Source organism: Chelonia mydas, chromosome 7 (assembly GCF_015237465.2).
Source record: "Chelonia mydas isolate rCheMyd1 chromosome 7, rCheMyd1.pri.v2, whole genome shotgun sequence".
Classification (NCBI taxonomy): Eukaryota; Metazoa; Chordata; order Testudines; family Cheloniidae; genus Chelonia; species Chelonia mydas.
The window spans coordinates 95,279,554-95,299,709 of record NC_057853.1 but is presented as its reverse complement, the minus strand read 5'-3'; the positions used below and the strand labels follow the sequence as shown (position 1 = coordinate 95,299,709).

The 20,156-nt window shown below is 38.3% G+C and overlaps 1 protein-coding gene across 6 annotated transcripts in view; it reads left to right on the top strand.

Moving 5' to 3' along the window:
* Positions 1–20,156, top strand: part of INPP5A (inositol polyphosphate-5-phosphatase A) — a 408,827-nt gene that overhangs the window by 368,664 nt on the left and 20,007 nt on the right. For 5 of the 6 annotated variants that reach the window (XM_027819502.3, XM_037905636.2, XM_043552493.1 and 2 more), the window contains one exon: positions 2,099–2,172. In XM_027819502.3, the coding sequence (XP_027675303.1) occupies positions 2,099–2,172 (74 nt within the window). Of the gene's footprint in view, positions 1–2,098; positions 2,173–2,308; positions 2,777–20,156 lie in introns of those variants that run through there. The other variant, XM_037905641.2, reaches the window with a different exon arrangement.

Genomic DNA, 20,156 nt, shown 5'->3' with positions numbered 1-20,156 from the left:
TATATTATGATTTTATTGGACAAAAGTAGAAAATTAAATTCTGTAAAACATATATTTTTAGAAGAGATTTTCTGGTTACCATTTGGGAGGGGTTTTGGTTGGTTGACTGGTTTGGTTCTTTAAATTGGATTCAAATTTAGTAATTAGTGTCACTGATGATCTGGCTGTTTTGGAGCAAGAAAAACCTGTTAATGTATGTATGCGTGGGTGTGGTTGTGTGTATACTGTACAGATAAATAGATTATAGATATGACACACTGTACATACTTAAATATAGGATTTGATCTTGCAAACATGCATGTTGAGTAATTTTACCCACACAGTTATGCCCAGGAAGTCAATGAGACTACCCATATGAGAAAAGTTACTTAACATGCATAGAGTCAAGAATCAAGGGGTAGCCGTGTTAGTCTGTATCCACAAAAACAACAAGGAGTCCGATGGCACCTTAAAGACTAACAGATTTATTTGGGCATAAGCTTTCGTGGGTAAAAAACCCATTTATTTGGGCATAAGCTTTCATGGGTAAAAAACCCAGAAGTGGGTCTTTTACCCACGAAAGCTTATGCCCAAATAAATCTGTTAGTCTGTAAGGTGCCACCGAACTCCTTGTTGTTAACATGCATAGAGTTTACAGGTTTAGGCCCTATATTTATGTATGTACTGTAAATTCACACATATACATTTGTAAACATTCTTCCAAAAATCATGTATAAAAATGGATAACTGTGTGCCTCGAGATTTGTCAAAATACTAAACCTTGTACAAAGTATCTCAAAATGGCATTTTTTGTGAAATGTTTCTCAACACACCGTTGTACAAACTGGTGAATAGAAACACGAAAACATAATGCTTTCATGTCCACATGCGTACATGTAGACAGATACATAAACAGATTCAAGGCAGCACTAAAGGAAAAAATAGGTGGACCATAGGGAGGTAGCTAATCAGCAATGCAGGTGGTTCAGGTAGCTGCTTTTCACACAGATAATTAATGTGAACAAGTAGCTGCTAATTGCACATTTCAGGAATGATTTATGAGGTAGTAGAGAGGAAAGAGGGACACAATCTAATTTCTTTGGGAACCTCTGCCATTCATACAATGGTATCAGCACAGCTGTGAGATGGGACATGATTAATTATTAGTGAACAGTGGGTAAACACACAGCCATCATAAAGGGTGCTACTTTGATGACAAGATTGTCAAAATAGAAAGTGGCACTTACTCAGGGCGATGGTCAGTAACAGTGCAGATTTTGAGCTTTTTTTACTCACTAATTCACTTGTATGTCAGATTAACACCAAATCTGGTTCTGAAATAAAGTTGTTTATGTCCATCAGAATGGTTATTGGTTTAACACAGACTGTTATCATTGACTTTTATTAACAGGTTTGTGTTTATGAACAAAAGACTACAGATATTATTTTCTTTGCTGTGGTCTCAAGGAAAATAAATTTGGCAAGGACTTATATAAACAGTACATTAAACCTAGGCTTATAAATGTGTCTGTTAAATATTATGTAGTGCCTCTGGCACACATACCTCTTTCTGCCATCTAACCTATACTGTGCAAAAATAGCTATGCAAAAATATTGCTTGCCTTTTTTTAGGAAGAATGATTTGCACATCCTTATGTTTGCTGTACCTTCTTATCCAGGTTAAAGATCTCTTATATTGTACGTTTACTGACATATTTTGTGGCTTGATTAGTATATCGATTTGCTAAGCATTTTTAAAGATGTTAATTAGTTTTATCTCCGAAAAGATTGCTAATGAAATTTGAAAATCTGGACTAATCTTGAAATAGTAAATGTGCATGAGGTAGTTCTGTTTAAAGAGCAAAAGTTACCTGTTTCACTGAGATCATGAAGAAGGATTTTTTTTTGGATAGGGTGCCTTTTCATCTTCTGATCAGAACTCTGAAGTGTTTTACATTGACCTAGTACTGATATTTCTTCTGTAAGGATGTATGCTCCAAATAAGATATATTACTAAAGTATGTGATCATTAAATCATATAGTAATACCAAAAAAAAATTAAGTTATTGCAGTTTGATAAAGAAAACAAGTTGTTTAATTCTATTTTATTTTTTTATAGCTTTTAGAATTCGACAAAGAGCTGTCTGTCTTTAAAGACAAATTGTATGAACTGGACATCTCATTTCCACCCAGGTAAGATACATATACAGTCCACTTGTTTAACTTGATGGCTAAAATGTAACTGTTATTAGGGCAAGAAAGAGTGTATATATACATATATATTTTGTTCCCACCATAAAGTTTGACAGCTCTTCCTCTATCCCCTCAGTTACCAGTATGAAGAGTGACACCTTACAGGTTGCATGCTGCTAATGCTCTACTGTCTGTAAATATCCCATCATCTGGATTCAACTGGTCCCATATTTGTATAGTTGATTTCAGAATACTGTAATAAACTGGAGTGCCTTCTAACATAGACTTGTGTGTAGAACTTGTGTTTATAGCTATTTTTGTGCACTAAGCCCAAGTAAACTGTTCAGAAATTTTACCATAACAAAAAATAAATAAATCTTGGCTTCAAACCTTTGAAAAGTACCCCTACATGAGGGGGAATTGCACTAACTAGAAACTGACTTGAACAAAATGTGAAAGTGATTAGTCTGATTTCATTGCTCAGTTAAAAGATAAATATCAAGAAGGATGAAAAGAAATTGAAATAATTTTATAATCTCCAGTATTGTTAGTAAGACTGGTAATAAATGTGTGGTTTTTAAATAAATGTGATTTTTAAACCTGATCCTGTCCCCTGAACTGAATTTTAACAGTGATTAAACATCAACCATAAAGAAACAAAAACCAAGAATTTTTAAAATGACAGTACTATTCTGGAGAAATCCAAGAAAACTTTGAGCCATTTCTAAATATCTGTGACTCTATTTCAAGAAAGGAGAGCTCAACTCTCACACGTCTACTGCAGTTGCTTTGAAGTAAGGGAAAATAGTATCACAAAGAAAGCTAGAGTTGAGGAGCAAGAAGTCATAGAGAAGATGCTATAATTTGTATGGGGCAGAGTCCTGTAAAATCAAATAAAGTGTTATTGTATGTGTAACTAGGTTTTTTTTCCATTGGGGTAGACACAAAAGTGTGATGTTTTGGCACAATCTGAGAAAAAAATTGGAAAGCTTCCCTTTTTGTTATCATAGTCTCGTTACTTCTCACCAGCCAGCTGTGATACTGAGTATATTGATCCCTAGGGACAATGGAAGTATGCATGAAGTGGTTACCACTGCTCTAAATTGTTCTTATTGATTGAGTATGATAAGAGAAGACCAGTAGTGTATAAATCTCCAAGTGTATTTCATTAGCTATGTACCTGGTCAGAGAGGGGGAGGGCAGATGGATTTGTTACCAGGATATAGACCACCACGGAATTTCACCAGTATTAGCACTGTCTTGTAAGAAATTGTAGTTGCCTTATTTATTAATGGCAACTATCAGATTAGGCTCAGTTTATGGGATAACATGTTCTAACATACATTGCATTAATGTTCAGGTTTGGCCGCAGTATTTCTGAATATACGAATTATTAATACATATAATTACATATATAGCTTAAAGTCCAGCCACTACCCCCGGTATCAGTGACATAACTGTAGTGCTATGCTACTCCTAGAAAAAAGAGCCTCGAGCCTCCAAGAGCTGGTCGTATTGCACGTCATTAGAGGCACAGCTGGTAGAACTGCCTGTTAAGGTTATTTCACACTTCTTAATATAAGACCCTGTCTTCACTTACATATAACAACATTGCCAAATTTTATCTGTTTGGGCAGATATTTTCCACACTGCATATTTACATCACGCTAAAGTCTTGGGAAAATTTCAGCCAAAATTATTCAGCCGTTTCCCAGAACAAAGCTAGGGAAAATTGTTGATTTGCCCATATTAAAAAAATTTTGAGACCTTTTCTAGCACCCCCCTGCTTTGAATCAGGGCCTTGAAATTTGGCAGGGAATAGCCTTTTGTCAGGGATGTGCATTTTACTGTTCCCAAGAAAAGCAGCCTAAATTTGGCCAAGTTGTAAGCCTTTGAAAAATCTTGAGTTCACACACTCTCAGTAGAGACTTCTTCAATTTTGGCAGCTAAATTCCCCAAAGATTCCATTTGCACTGGACATGCTCCAGCCCCGGCCTGAGCAGAACTTTCCCTGCAATGGCAGCTCTGGACAACTACTGGCAATTGGTCTGGGGACCTGAACTGAGAACAAGGGTATTGTCTCCTGTGCTGGCAGTGCCCCCTCCCACACCACTGGGCCAGGCTGCATGGAAGAGGAAGCAAACTGATTCACATGCAGAGGTGATTGGGTCAAGGAGTTTAGAGGGAGCCTGGGACTAGAAGATGGCAGAGGGGGAGAGGGCAAATGGGAGTTGAAAGAGGAGACTGGGACTGATGTGGCAAGGACCCTGGAAGCTAGAGGCAGGGTGTAGGACTGGGAGCTGGGTATGTGGGGAAACTGGGTCTGGTTGGGAAAGGAGACTAGGTCCGGGAGCTGAAAGAGACTGTGACTGGGTAGGTAAGAACACTGGGACTGGGAGTTGGCAAGAGAAATTTTAAGGGGAGACTAAGATCAAATGAGGATCCTGGGAGAGAATGGTACTGGCTGGGCAAGGAGACCAGGACAGAGAACCATTGGGGTTTCAAGAAGGACATGGTCAGGGAGGGGAAATAGATCTGATAGTTCTGATAAGGAACTGAAATGCAGGGAAAGAACTGGCGCTAGTCAGGTGGATAGACTGAGACAAGGATTCAGGGGGTGTGGGGATGGATGCAAATCTTAAAATTGGATGAGGATCCTGGGGAGGAAGATTAGGACTCGAAGCCAGTGGGAATAAGAATAAGGGGGGTGGGAGAAAGATCAGGTGAGAAAGCAGAAGGAGGGAAATTGAAATTGGCTGAGGAAGGAGACCGGGACTAGGGAGGAGATGAGATGCGGATTCTGGAGAGATGAGACTAGGACTTAGTGGGCAAGGAGACTGAAACTGGGATGAGAAGCCTGAGAAGTGGAGACTTGGGACTGGAACAAGGAGCAGGGATGGGCAGGGGACAGGGCAGAAGGAGTCAAGCTTAGCACAGATGGGCAGAAGAGTCTATGCTCACTTGATCATACTCCCCTCCATAGCCTGGAATGGAAGCCAAAATTCCTGAGTCTCACCATTCCTCTGTTGTCAGCAAATATCTGTGAAACACCCTGACAAAGTAACCCATGCCCCTCTAGTGCTAATCCATGTAGCATTTGGCAATGTACTACTGCTATCAGTTACTCTGTTAGTTCAAATGACAGAGGAAAGTGTAGTGAATCCAAAGGTTCCAACCCTGCTGATGACCCATGCAGGTGTCAATGTGATGCCACATAATGGAATTTTTTTTTCAGTTTCTTTTTTTAAAAAAACCAAAACCTAGGAAACTATACAGAAAAAACTATGTTAACAGAACATTCTTAAGATTGCAAAGTCAAGCATGCAGAAGTTAGAAAATGTCTGTGCAACCTTAATTCAGCCCCCTTGGGCCAGGGGCGGCTCTACGAATTTTGCTGCCCCAAGCAGTTGCCGCTGAATTGCCACCAGCGGCGGAGCTGCCGCCAAATTGCCATCGCGCCCAGAAGAGCAGCGGAGCTGCCGCCCAAAAGCCGCCGCGGGACACGGACTGCCGCCCCATTCTGAATGCCGCCCAAGCACCTACTTGGAAACCTGGTGCCTGGAGCCGGCCCTGCCTTGGGCATATGCATTATGATACAGTCTTTAATTACATGATCACATCCTAGTTTTTCCATAGGATACAGGCCTGATTTAGTGCACAGGATGGACCAGGTCTGAGGAAGAATGAGTATTGTACAGCGAAGGAGATTGTTGTCTGTAGGACCCATGCTTCATGTGTTGTAGCCGTTGGAAAGCATGTACTGAATGAGCAGAGGATTGCAGAAAGAGAAAGGATGGTCTCGTGATTGAGATAGTTAAATGGTGCGCTGGGCAACTTGATTCTATCGTTGCCTCTGCCATGGTATTCCTCTGTGATACTGTCATTTAAACCAAACTTTTCACAGTTGGTCACTAACTGTGTGTTCCTCATTTTCTGGGTGCCTCATTTGAGAGGCGGAGATCTGATTTGAAGAAGTGCTGAGCACTCAAACCTGCAACTGAAGTCAGTGGGAGCTGTGCTTAGAATATACGAGGTACTATATAATGCTAAATACTCTGAAGAATCAGATTATAGGTTTCTCAATTTGGGCACCCAAAATTAGTGGATTCTTGTAACTTTAATGTCTCTGTGCCTCAACCTCCTCCTTGCAAAATGGGCATAACAATAGCCCCCCCTCATCTCACAGAGGTGTTGTGAAAATAAAATAGTGTTTTTATCGCACTCAGATACTATAGTGCTGACCACCATAGGAAAGCCATGAGAAAATTATAATATTCTGTCTTCAGAGCAAGGTATAAATAGTGTGCAGTAAATAAGATTTAGGGCTGTACATTGAACAATGAGAAGAAAACAAAATATTGACTAGTTGCTCATTAAGTGAGTAATGTCCAGTCTGTGCTTGCAGTGAAAAAAATAGTACCTGATCATGTAAATAAAGACTGTATGATAATGCATATGCACAGACAACATTAATTCTGCCATTTTCTAACTTTTGAATGGTTGACTTTGCAACCTTAATAATGTTCTTTTAATGCTTTTATATGTAATATATATTAACCCCGACAGGCAAGGATATATTATCTTGTAGCGAGAAAAATGGTGCTTGAAAATGGTCTGCTGTGAACAGGAGCATTGAGAACATGAAAAAATTATATGCACAAGAATAGGAAGTTGAATGGGTAGCAGCTTGTGTGTGTGTAGTCTGTCGGTTCGACGACGTTTTCATGCTATCTCTTTTTGTGGATTCTGGAGTGACCCTGAAGTCCAAAGTGTGACACACATGCTCATGAGCAGATTGGGCAGACAAAGTCATTGGTGAGCATCTTAGTAGCTATAGCAGTAGTATGATGCATTTCCCTTGCAGCTAACAATCGATTATTTCTGTCCTCTTCAAAGGCTTGGAAAGCTCTGAGTGCTGTGTGTTGCCAGGCTGATCTATTTAACGCAGCCTTCTCAAGATCATCTGGTTTTATTGCACCAAAGTGTATGCTGTTCTTGATGCTTTCCTTGTAGCACTTTCTGGGGCAGCCTTGATTCTCATGTCCCTGTGCAAATTCTCCATAGAAAATTTTTCTGGGGAGTTGATGTTCAGGCATCCTAATGATGTGTCGTAGTTTGGCTTTTATCAGCATGGCCTCGATGCTTATGGCATTTGTCTTTTGGAGAGAACCTGCCAGCAGACTCCATAATGGTATGCAGAGACCGCATATGGAAGGCCTCTAACTGTTCGATATGCCATTTGTATGGTGTCCAGGTCTCACAGCCATAGAGGAGAGATGTGAGCACAAAAACATTATAAAGTTTTTTTGTTTAGAGGGTTATGTTGTGGGATTTCAGGATTTTGCTATGTATTTTTCCTAATAAATGAGAAGCTTTCTGTAGCCTATTCGTGATCTCTTTGTCAAGAGATCCATCATTGGAGATGTTGCTGCCGAGAGAGGTAAAACTGTCAACTTGCTTTAGTTGGATTCCACTAACGGATGTGCTAGGGGTTATGGCATGAAGCAGTGAAGATAATTGGTGAAACACCACAGTTTTATCCAGGCTGATTGTGAGGCCAAACAATTTTGATGCTTCAGTGAAGTGACCTATGATGCACTGGAGATCTCCCTCTGTGTGTGATAGGAGGGCACAATCATCTGCAAAGATGACTGAAGACGGCGCTGTCGTGTCTGTATCTGATGTATATGTCTCTGTTGAGCCCATTTGTAGCATGGTTGAGAACTTGGGTGAAGAAGAGGTTGAACAGTACAGGGGCAAGGACACAGCCTTGTGTGACTCCATTTGAAATGGGAAAGGAGTCAGTGAGATCTCCATTAAAAAGTATCTGACCTTGCATCGCCTCATGAAATAAACGAATGATCTTTGCCAATTTTGGTGGGCAACCAAATTTGCTGAGGATCATTCATAATCCTTCTCTATTGACTGTATCAAATGCTTTTGTCAGATTAGTGAAAACACTGAACAGATTCATGTTTGGTCAATACATTTTTCTTGTATTTGCCTGATACTGAAAATCATGTCTGTGGTACTACGACCAGGTCTGAATCCACACTGAGTGTCAGGTAGTTTGGCTTCTGAGACAGATTAAATCAGTTGGTTCAGGAGGACACAAGCAAAGATTTTTGCAGCAACAGATAGGAGAGATATTCCATTGTAGTTATCACAGACCATTTTGTTGCCTTTGTTTTTAAATAAAGGAATAATTGTGGCATATTTGAAGTCTTGTGGCATTTCTTTGTTGTCCCAGATGTCAGTAAGGATCTTCTGCAGAGTTGTTACCGCCTTTGGACCCGCAGACTAATATATTTCTGCCAGTATTCCATCTCTGCCCAAGGACTTTCCTGAGGTCATCAAACTGATTGCCTTTTCTGTTTCTTCAAGTTAGGGTGGTGAGTCAAGATGGTGTTGAATAGGCTTTTGAAGTATCTGGTTAATGGTACTTGTTTCAACTGAGGATGGGTCTGTTCAGTAGTTGACTGAAATGTTCAACCCATCTGTGTTCCATGCCATGTTTGTCTTTGATGACTGTCCTGCCATTAGCCATCATGAGTGAACCTGTGCCCACTTTTGAAAGTCCATAGACTAGCTTCAAGGAATCAGATAACTTCTTTGTTTCATTTGTTTCTGCATACATTTGAGTGTCTTCTGCTACCTTCTCCCACCATTTATCTTGTATCAAGCATAGTTGTCTTTGTGCCTTGCTTTGCAGGTGTTTAAATCTGTTTCTCTCTGAGGTGAACTGAATATCTTTTTTTGCCAGATTTGGAAAGCCTAATTTTTTTCTTTCAAGAGTACTGTGATTTCCTTATCATTTTCATCAAACCAGTCACTTTGGGCCCTTTTCTTCCATCCAAGGACATCAGTTGCAGTTTTTTGTACTGTCTCTCTGAATTCCTCCCATGAGACAGGGTTATCACTAAAGTTGGTTTCTAGTACACTTAGTAGCTTGTTTCAATAGGATGCATGGTTTAGCTTAACAATAGCAGGGGACGTCTTGATTGTTTTGGGGTGTTTCAGGCATGTAGGTACAATGTGTAGATTCAGTATTGACCTAATCATTCAATGATCCGTCCAACATTCTGCTCCACGCATGGCTCGGGTGATCCTGACATCCCTTATGTCACATTGTCGGTAATCTATTAGATGCCATTGTTTGGATCTGGGGTGCATCCATGTAGTTGTATATTTGTCTGCCTGTCTGAAGATAGTATGTAATTGTCAGGCTATGTTCTGCACAGTTGCTTAGGAGTAGGAGACCATTTTCGTTTATTTTTCCAATGCCATTTTTCCCAATGACACCTTGCCAGTTGTTATTTCTTTACCTACTCTTGCATTGAAATCTCCTAGGATGATTAGTTTGTCACTTTGTGGTGTTGACTTGATGAGAGAGTTGAGATCAGAATAGAACTGTTCCTTAGCATCATCAGGGCTTGTTAAGGTGGGCGCATATGCACTGATGATGGTAGCAAATCCCACTAATGCTGGTCCTGGATTTTATATGTAGAAAAACAGTTGTTGTGGCATAGCGGGGCCATAGGGTTTTTATAGTATGTTGGAGGGGGCCTCAGAAAGAAAAAGTGCAATCTCTTTATCATGAAAGTGCAACTTACAAATGTAGCCCTTTTTTTGTTACGTAACTGCACTCAAAAACAAAACTATGTAAAACTTTAGCGCCTTCAAGTCCACTCAATCCTACTTCTTATTCAGCCAATCACTAGGACAAAAAAGTTTGTTTACATTTAGGGGACATAATGCTGCCCGCTTCTTATTTACAATGTCACCTGAAAGTGAGAACAGACGTTCGCATGGCACTTCTGTAGCCGGCATTGCAAGGTATTTACGTGCCCGATATGCTAAACATTTGTATGCCCCTTCTTGCTTTGGCCACCATTCCAGATGACATGCTTCCATGTTGATGATGCTCATTAAAAAAATAATGCTTTATTTAAATTTGTAACTGAACTCCTTGGGGGAGAATTGTATGTCTACTGCTCTGTGTTTTACCTACCTTCTGCCATATATTTCATATTATAGCAGTCTCGGATGATGACCCAGCATGTTGTTCGTTTTAAGAACACTTTCACTGCAGATTTGACAAAACGCAAAGAAGGTACCAATATGAGATTTCTAAAGATAGCTACAGCACTCAACCCAAGATTTAAGAATCTGAAGTGCCTTCCAAAATCTGATTGGGACAGGGTGTGGAGCATGCTTTCAGAAGTCTTAAAATAGCAACACTCCAATGCGGAAACTACAGAACCCAAACCACCAAAAAAGAAAATCAGCCTTCTGCTGGTGGCATCTGACTCAGACGATGAAAATGAACATGCGTTGGTCTGCACTGCTTTGGATCATTATCGAGCAGAACCCATCATCAGCATGAACACGTGTCCTCTGGAACGGTGGTTGAAGCATGAAAGGGACATATGAATCTTTAGCGCATCTGGCACGTAAATATCTTGCAACGCTGGCTACAACAGTGCCATGCGAAAGCCTGTTCTCACTTTCAGGTGGCATTGTAATCAAGAAGCAGGCAGCATTACCTCCTGCCAATGTAAACAAACTTGTTTGTCTGAGCAATTAGCTGAAAAAGAAGTAGGACTGAGTGAACTTGGAGGCTCTAAAATTTTAAATTGTTTTATTTTTGAACGCAGTTTTTTTTGTATATAATTCTACATTTGTAAGTTCAACTTTCATGATGAAAAGATTGCTCTACAGTACTTGTATTAAGTGAATTGAAAAATACTATTTTTTATTTTTACAATGCAAATATTTATAATAAAAAATAAATATCAAGTGAGCGCACTGTACACTTTGGATTCTGTGTTGTAATTGAAATCAATATATTTGAAAATGCGGAAAACATCCAAACATATTTATGTAAATAGTATTCTATTGTTTAACAGCACGATTAATCACGATTAATTTTTTTATTGCGCAATTAATCACGATTAATTTTTTTAATTGCTTGACAGCCCTAATAATAAACAATAATCAAGAAGCAATTATAGCTAATATTTTATTTAATGCATGGCTGAGATACTAATTAAGGGTTCCCAGCAAACAAAACTTCCTAAACACATTTTTCTCTTTGTAGCCAGAACGCTAAGAATATAATTAAAAGTGAAAAGACCAAAACTGCACAGGCTAAAGTAGAGAAGAAATCACACACGTATCCTGCCCCAAGCAGCACAGAGCTTTTCATTATGAGGAGTGTTTCTTTCATCTGTCTTTTTATTTTTTATTCTGGATTATGTGACAACACAATCCCAAATAAATTTTGAACAATAAATAAGAGCTCAATCCTGCACTGTTTGTGCAGCCATTGAAATCAGTGGAAATTTTGCCTGAGTGAGGACTGAATAAGGACTGCAAAATTTGGACCCAGTATTAGTAGAGCTACCAGAGGCCATATCATACTAGCTTTACTCGTGGAAGTAAACATGTTGATTTCTGTGGGACTATGTTTGTTAGTATTATTAATTATTTGTATTGCAGTAGTGTCCAACATGTGGTAGGTGCTATACATCGAGGTTTTGATAAGCAAAAAGCCAGTTTTCATCAATCAAACCTTCTTTTCAAGTGGGACCTTTACACTCACTCAGCATCAAGCAAAAAGGCCCAACTAGATGGTATACTTTACTTTTCTTGCAGTTCTTTCCCTATGTTGTTTCTCTTCTTCTAAAATAGTAGTCCTTTTTTATGTTTCACATGAATTGCCCACTTTTAAATCTTCATGGCAAATGTCGTGATTTCATAAACAATGATAGTTGTGTCATATCTGCCAGTGGGACTGAATTTTAATGTTTTTAGTTAACCTATGGAGAGTGGAACCAACCCTGTAAATTCAGAAAGTATTACTTTAAGCTTCTTGCTGTGCATAGCTGGAAAGTGTATGGTACATCTGTTTGTTCTACAAATGCAAGAAACAAAGGCTTTCTTCACTGGGAAGATGGAGAGAGAAAGATCTAAAGACACTTTTGTTTCAGGCTTATGTGCTTAATAAATGAGCATTTGAATTTAAAAAGAAGTTGTAAGAAATTGTAAAGATAGTATTAAGCAAGAATTTCAGAAAAATTAGTTAGCACATATATATTAACTTTCAATAACAAATGCTTAAATATAAAAGCTTTGGATTTATCAATTGGAGTAAAACCTTTTTAGAGCAAAATTCCAGTGATACATTTTTAGCATTCTTTGTATTTCATCTTTTTTATCCCATGGCACTTTGCCCATATAGTATTTTTTTATTTTTTGTGTGTGTGTCGGCTTTAATTGCCTGAAACATAGTTATACTTTGGCATTCAAACACAATACTAACTAAATGATATAGTACTTAATCTTTTCGTACAATATTTACAAATAAAACTTTTTCGTGATTAGCATTTTAATTCTAGCTGTTCCACCAGTTGTGAAAGCAAAGATCATAAATTTATCTTATTGATGCAACCTTACTCTACCCTTTCATTTTTGTAAGGGATATAAACTTATTCTATTGAGAGCGCTGTGTTATGTTTTTAATTATGGTTCAGGTTTGCAAATAACCTCAAATGTGCATGTCCTATTGAAGTCAATGAAAGCTTTAGCCTAAGATTCATGGTAGAATATGGCCATTGTATGCTCGTGAATAAATTTAATATTGCATTTAGCATCTCTCAAAAAATTAAAAGAGTAATTAGGACCACTATAATTTTCTCCCTTTGTATGTTTGGCATTTGCTTATGCAATTACTTGATTTGCACATACATTTATTCAAATTAAGTGCACAGCTGCATATCTAAACCAGTATAACACTACAGTGCTACACACAGGAGCGTGAATCCTGACAGGGGGAAACATACTATGCAATTGTTGCATGTGGTATATTTGTTTTGCATCCAACACTGAATCCAATTCAAGATCTTATTCCTAATCTACAAAGCCTGCAGTAATCTAGGACCTGACCACCACTACTGCTGCCCCTTTTAGCATACAGTTTCTGGAATTCTTTAGTTCATAGTATCACTAAAGCTAATGGAGTCCAGGGCAAAGCACACAGTTGTTAGAAGATTTTTTTTTTGTATAGGATCCTCCAGCTGTAGAATTCCCTGCCACTGAAGATTATGGTGCCCTCCTCATTTTTGGAGTGCAGTGTAAGACACACTTCTCTGCCAGTAAGGCAGCTTCAGTTTGTCCAGCAAGATCTTCCTTCCAGCAAGATTCAGTCTCCCATAGCACCCAAGTTAATACAGCCCTAATCAAGATGGGAGGACTTGAGAAAATTGTCTGCTATTGCTCATCAGCTGACTCATTTCATCTCTCTGATGATGCCTAGATATTCTGGCGATGGACACATGCATGTGAGACAGAGAAAAATATCTCTTCTAAGAAGCAAGTCCTAAGTTACAGTTACCTTTTTGCCAGTACTTCCATTGTGAATCTTAAGCAATGGAAATGTGTAGTGTTCCCTATATACATAAATCTCAACAATGCCCGCACACCCCCTTGTACTACAGCAATGTCACGTTCAAGGATATTTCTCTAGTGAAGTTTCATTAACCAATCTTTCTTATAAGGAGGGTGACCAGAATTGTTTTTCATTAATAATAGCATTTGTTATAGTTCTCAGTAGACCAATAATATTTTCCTATTTAATTGTGAATTGGACTCTATACCTGCAAAAATTATGTGAATTATGTTATTTTGCTAGAATAGCATTTAATAGTTTTGATGTTTTCAAGAGTATAGTTTACGCACTTGTAGTTAGACATCAGATCTAGTTCTTTTAGAGTCCCCTACTTGTTTAGAAAGTTTAAATAAGTCTTGCTTCTGGTTGTAATAATCTTAGTGTATGCATCTTTAGTGGGCACATTTTCTACATATATTTTTGTGTCTTAGTAAAATATGAGATGATGACATCAGCTTGTTTCCTTCTGAACTTCTCTGTGGTGCTACTTTTTTAATTTCAAAGAGAGTAAAGAAAGCATGATTGTCTGGGCATATATTTTTAGACCTTCTGAGGGTTGTGTTTATTTAAGGAAATGGTTACTATGAAAGCCCACAAATCCATGCTGCACATTTTGGATGAATCTGCATATAAGCAGCTCTTGGTTTGAAACTTTCATATTCTATTTGTAAAGTTATAGCATCTTATATTAATGCATTTCAAGTAATTACTGTATAGATATAGTTTGATATTTTTGTCATAGCTTCTCAGAAATCTTGGCTCCCAAGGGCAAGGGAGGAAGAAAATCACAGTGTTAGAGGCTTAGCAGCTAAGAATATACTTAGGGCGACTGAAGAAAGTTACAGTCTCATGTCTTGTGTTTAATTTTAAAGAATGCAATACAGCTGTAAATTCATATCACTTACTCTCAAGAAGTCATCAGTCAGGTCAGGCATGACAAGTATGAACACTGCACACCCTTGTGATGAATTTGGCTTTCCCATGTTAGTGGTGGTCCTGGAGCCAGAGAGGCATGACACTGCAGTGATGAAGTGCTAGCAGTCTGACAAGAAGAGTCAGGTTGACTTGTTTAGGTACAGGAGACAGTAAACGTGTTGGGACACAAAATGAGAAGATGATGATGTGTTTTGGTTCTCAGAGGGAGGGAAAAAGAGGAGAAGGAAGAGTTGTATTTTCTTAGTAATTCATAAAATCTTCCAACGTATTCATAAATATCAGTGAAAGACTTATTTTGCAACATCTAGCCACCATATAGAAATAGTAGACAAGTGTTACTTTTTCTGCTTTCTAGGATTTAGGAAAATTTTAAAGTAACAGATGAATAAATGCAAATAAAAACAAAAAAGCATACTTTTGTGTACTTTTTGATAAAATACACCATTTTGAATGTGAAAAGCTTCTAAACATTCTGTTTTAGACAAGGAAGGGTTAATTTATTCTTCAAAGCGGTTGGGCATTTTTTGACATATAAATTGTTTAATTTACAAAAATGTCCAGATTTCTTCTGTTTTGAGATTTTTATGGATATTATACCAATATGAATTGTAACATCTTGATTCTGGCACCCTGTACAGACCCCTAACAACGTAGTGCTGTATCCAGAAGTTCCTGCCCTCTCAACAGTACTAATATGGGTTGCAATATTTATACCCTTTTTACCCACCCACCCCCATATTTGTAGCTGTTGATTTCATTATACTCTGCAAGAATTATGAACAGTTCACTCTTTTGTAGTCTGCTAGCTTCTCTTTTCAATTGATTGTGAATTACATTTAATAAGGTGTGAGCTTTTAACGCTTGTGAGAAAGAAAATACTGTGTCATGAGTCACTATTCACAGGTCACAGAAGGAAAACCAGTTTGTATTTAGATGTCCAGTTCTTATTGTATCCCGCCTTTTAATATTAGCTTTTGAAAAGCTACTTGCATTTAAAACTTTTGTCATCATCTTTCTATTCATCGTATTAATGGTTGTTAAGAGTAAAAGTTGGATTCTCTAATAAGTACCAGAAATAAGTGGTTTCTAATCCTGATAACATTGAAAACATTCCTTATTCTGACAAGAGTACATCTTATGATAATTTAAAAATCATTTTGAAACTGATCATTTCCTTTTTGATCTCTAAATAAAAGTGCAGTTAAATCCTTAGAGAAATAGAAATACCTGATGGCTCCTTCCCTGCAATACTATATTTGCCAAGTCTAGACACCTATGGAAGAGAGAAGGGCATTGATATGCAGCTGTCTTTTCACCGTTTGGTGTTTAGTGGGAAACTGAGAATAGGCTGATGCCCATACATACACACACACACTCCTTAACATACATCTTATATACTCTACAAGTCTATGAGGAGAGTGAGGGAGTAACTTTGTTTAAAGCCTCTGTGGGAAATTGGTTAAGCTAACAATCCATTGGGATAAATAACTGCATAAAAACATGCCCACACTAAATTAAAGTAATCTTAGAGGTCTGGTTTAAGCCAGAAAACCCCAGGAAATTCAGATATATTTATAGAAAAATTACATTTTTCAAGGGTTCATAATCATAGAGTATCAGGGTTGGAAGGGACCTTAGGAGGTCATCTAGTCCAACCCCCTGCTCAAAGCAGGACCAATCCCCAATTTTTGCCCCAGATCCCTAAATGGCCCCCTCAAGGATTGAGCTCACAACCCTGGGTTTAGCAGGCCAATGCTCAAACCACTGATCTGTCCGTCCCCCCTAATGAGCTATACAAATTTGCTGTGGGCTGAAACTTGGCTTTAGAGATCTCAACTGAGAACGTAAATGTTTATTTTTCTTTAAAATGGTATTTGGCTTATAACACGATTGCAGAAAAATATGTTAATATGTTTCATACACATTCTAGTACTTTAAAGCAGATATGACTATGGGTTTTTTTTCATTAAACATTACAGACATTTAGTCCACAATTTGAACTATGGATTTTTGTTTGTTTTGTTTTAAAACAGTAACTCACTTTTCTTTAATATTTAAAAGTGGGCACTATGTAAACTGAAATTTTTGGCTCTCACATAAACACATTAATGCTTTTTAAATTATACATTTATTGTGACGGATATACAACATAATTGTATTCGTTTATAACACAGTAATTATACATGGAGTCAAATGTAATTTGTAGCTGTCTTGTCAACAGTTATTAGGGCAACACTATTTCATTATAATTAATATGCAGTTGGGTGACCAAATTCTGAAAGGTCTTACAATACACTGGGCTAGTGGCCATTAGCGTCCACTTTCTCCAGTCAGTTCTGCATATGGGAAAGCTTCCAAAATAACTTTTGAACTTTTCACTTATCACTTCTGAAAATAGAATGGCTAGAGTCTTACTTGTGAACTGAAAAAAGTAACTAATCCTCTTCTCCAGTGTAAAACCATAACTTCATTTGAGATCACATGCCTGCTTACTGTTATAGGAAGTCTTCATATTATCCCTTATGTTCATCCAGTTAAGGGAGAAGGCCTACATGGTCATTAGACAGTCATGCAGGAAAATAAACTCAGATCAAGTCCGTGGTGCATTTAAGCATATGCTTAACTTTAAGCATGTGAATAATCTCATCCCTGAATAATCTCATCCTTGTTCAGCAGTACACTTGATATGTACTAGTTAAGCATGTGCTGAAGTGCGTTGCTGAATCTGAGCCTAATTTCCTATATAATCCTTACGTCGTAGGCAATGACACTTTCTCTCTTCCCCAAACGGATTTCGGCAATTTCAGTTTACCCCTTTCCACTCCCGTCCCTGGTATTTATCCTTCCCTGTTGGTGAGAAGGGGAGGAGCATCTATTCTGCCTTCAGCAGCAGCCCTTCCTTGATCCCTGCAGAGTCCACACACACACACACACACACACACACACACACACAACAAAAAAGGGAAGGGAGAGAGAGAGAATCACAGCCTCCTGGGAAACCACAGATTTCATGACAATCATTAGGCCCTTTACAATCTCACTTCCCTAACTAGATTGAGTAGAGATTTTCTAAATGTGTATTTTTCAAGAATCCTTCACTCATCCCTATATTCTCAAGTTTTGATCCATTTCCTTTAAATAGGGAATATTCATGTTTTTATCTCATTACACTTTGTAATCTAATGTAGCCAGTAGCAACACTAACCACCAGAGACTAAATACAATTCAGAATTTTAAATTCTGCAAGCTCTGTCAGTCACTGCCTAGGCAGCCTGGCCATAAGCAAACAAGCAGCTCAATGTGAGGCTGGAAAAGGGTCTTTGGCAGTCCATAATCATTGGGAAAAAGTGGTAGGTGTGAAAAAGAAATAAGGAGGTTGTGGTTAGCCAAGATACAGGTGGGCAATTGTTAACTTTATCACCTCTCTCCATTAATTATTATAATTATTCTAGTAGATGTAGTATGGCAGAGATAGGAGCTGACTTTACCAGGGGTTCACACCCACCTACAAGGTTTGCTTTCAGATAAGTCTGCATGCACAGTAATCTCATGTATTAATCATTCTCTTAAAGTGACCTATTCTTGTTTGTCGTTGCATTAGGCTGTCATGTAATTTACTAGTTGGACATATGTTTGTAGCTCAGATATCCTCTATGTGATTTTTTTTCCTCAAGCAGATTCTCTGCATTGACAATATCTTGGCTTTGACACCTCTAACCAAGAATGACAGGTTGAATCCCATTTATTTGTAGAAGAATGTTTTGCCTTGGAATTCTCTTTAGCTCTAGTCAGATGTTCTTCCAGAAACCTGATTAGTCTTACTTATTTTCTACCCTTATATATTGTCCCATTAACTTTTTCCCTAATATGTTTGGGCTTATTCTCATGGCTTTCACACAATGATATATTATGTTTTCTGTTTTAACTCATACTACAGCAGGGTGAATCAGCTCAGCGCCATATGAGGCAAGGTCATTTTTAAATACATTCAATTGTTCTTTCCTTCCTCCAGAGGCAGTCCAACAAATGCCAACTTTGCCTTTTGCATTGAAATCCTGTCAGTGCCATTGTACTTCCCAAATGCTGCCCTCCTGCATAAGGCTAGAAGGTTTATTACTTGAAGGCTGCTTTTGCTTCCCAGAGTCCTCACCAAATTTTCCCATAGGGCCCCAGATCATAAAAATCAACCTACTGCCAAGGAACCAGTAACTATTACTCTCGTAGCATCCAAAGGAGTCAATTAATATGGCAACTCACCCATCTCTTGGCTCTGAGCACATCACCTCATTGGTGAACTTCGATCCTATTCGCCCCTGAAATGAGGATTTAATGAATGTTAGAGCAAGGTCAAAAATGATATTGGAATTTATCAGGTGTCTTTGCAGCTCACTGGTTTTATCCAAGATTGGATGGCTTTGTGCAGTTTCCACCAAATAATAACAATAACAATAAATAATATTTGCACTTCTAATGCACCTTCATCCAAGCATCATAAAACTCCTTGTAAATATTAATGAATGACCTTAAACCATCAATAGAGTAACTCAGTGCTTGATCAGTCAGTTCCCACAAAACATTCTGGAACCTTGTAGACCCGCCTGAGGGTGGAACAAAGAAACAGCTCCCTCAGCTGGAATGAGAAAAGGAAGGCCCTGATCTCAGCCTAGAAACAATTATGATCTATTACGAAAGGGTATTCTTAGCCCATATACCCTTTCTCATACCAAAAATCAAACCAAGGTAGCTGATGCCAATGCTCCATTCATTTCTAAAGTGGAAAGAGGCTCTTTTGGAGTAGGTGAGGAACTGTTTAAAACCACACTGCGTGGAAAGAACCACACTGCGTGGAAAGACGTTCTTTCTGCAATCTACTTTAAAGAGGTGTGGCACCATTTAAAATTAGGAACAAAGAGGGGGAGGGAGGGGATAGGAAAGTGACATAGAGAAGGTTTAAGGACAGTTCTGAACATAGTTGTATAGCCTGTAACCATGGGAGATGAGGATGTAAATCAAGCCACCACCATGACTATGTTCAAAAATGGTTTCAAACAAGGTTGTAACCTCTAGTGTGAACAGTCTCTAGTTGCTTCCTTTTTGCTATTAATAAATTAATCTGAGTTTTGGAAGTGTTGCTTTTTAAGAGTCCTGTTAGTTGAATGCTTTCCTATCCATTGTCTCTTCTTTGCAATACGAGTTGTTTTCTGTTTTAGTGTACGTAAAAATATAGCTTGCTTTATAACTTACTTAGAGTCAGGCACATTCCCGGAAAAACCATTTAGCTCTATCAGAACCATGTGTAATAATTTCAGAATCTTTTACTGAAACAAGCCAACACTGGATGAATTATTCATAGTTCAGTTTATCCAGTTGTAATAGTAGCAGTGTTACATACACTTAGTTGGGTACAACGTTCTGGTTATTAAAGCAATAGGGCATGTCATTCATTGGCTACTTGATGTAGCATTGGTATTGCTGAATAATCCACTTGTGTTAACTGGACCGCCCCAGGACTCCTTATTGAACAGCAAAATGCAGCATGTGAGTTGCTGTTAGCAGTGTGTCAGGCTTTCAGTCTTAAACTGGCTAAACACCCTACAAA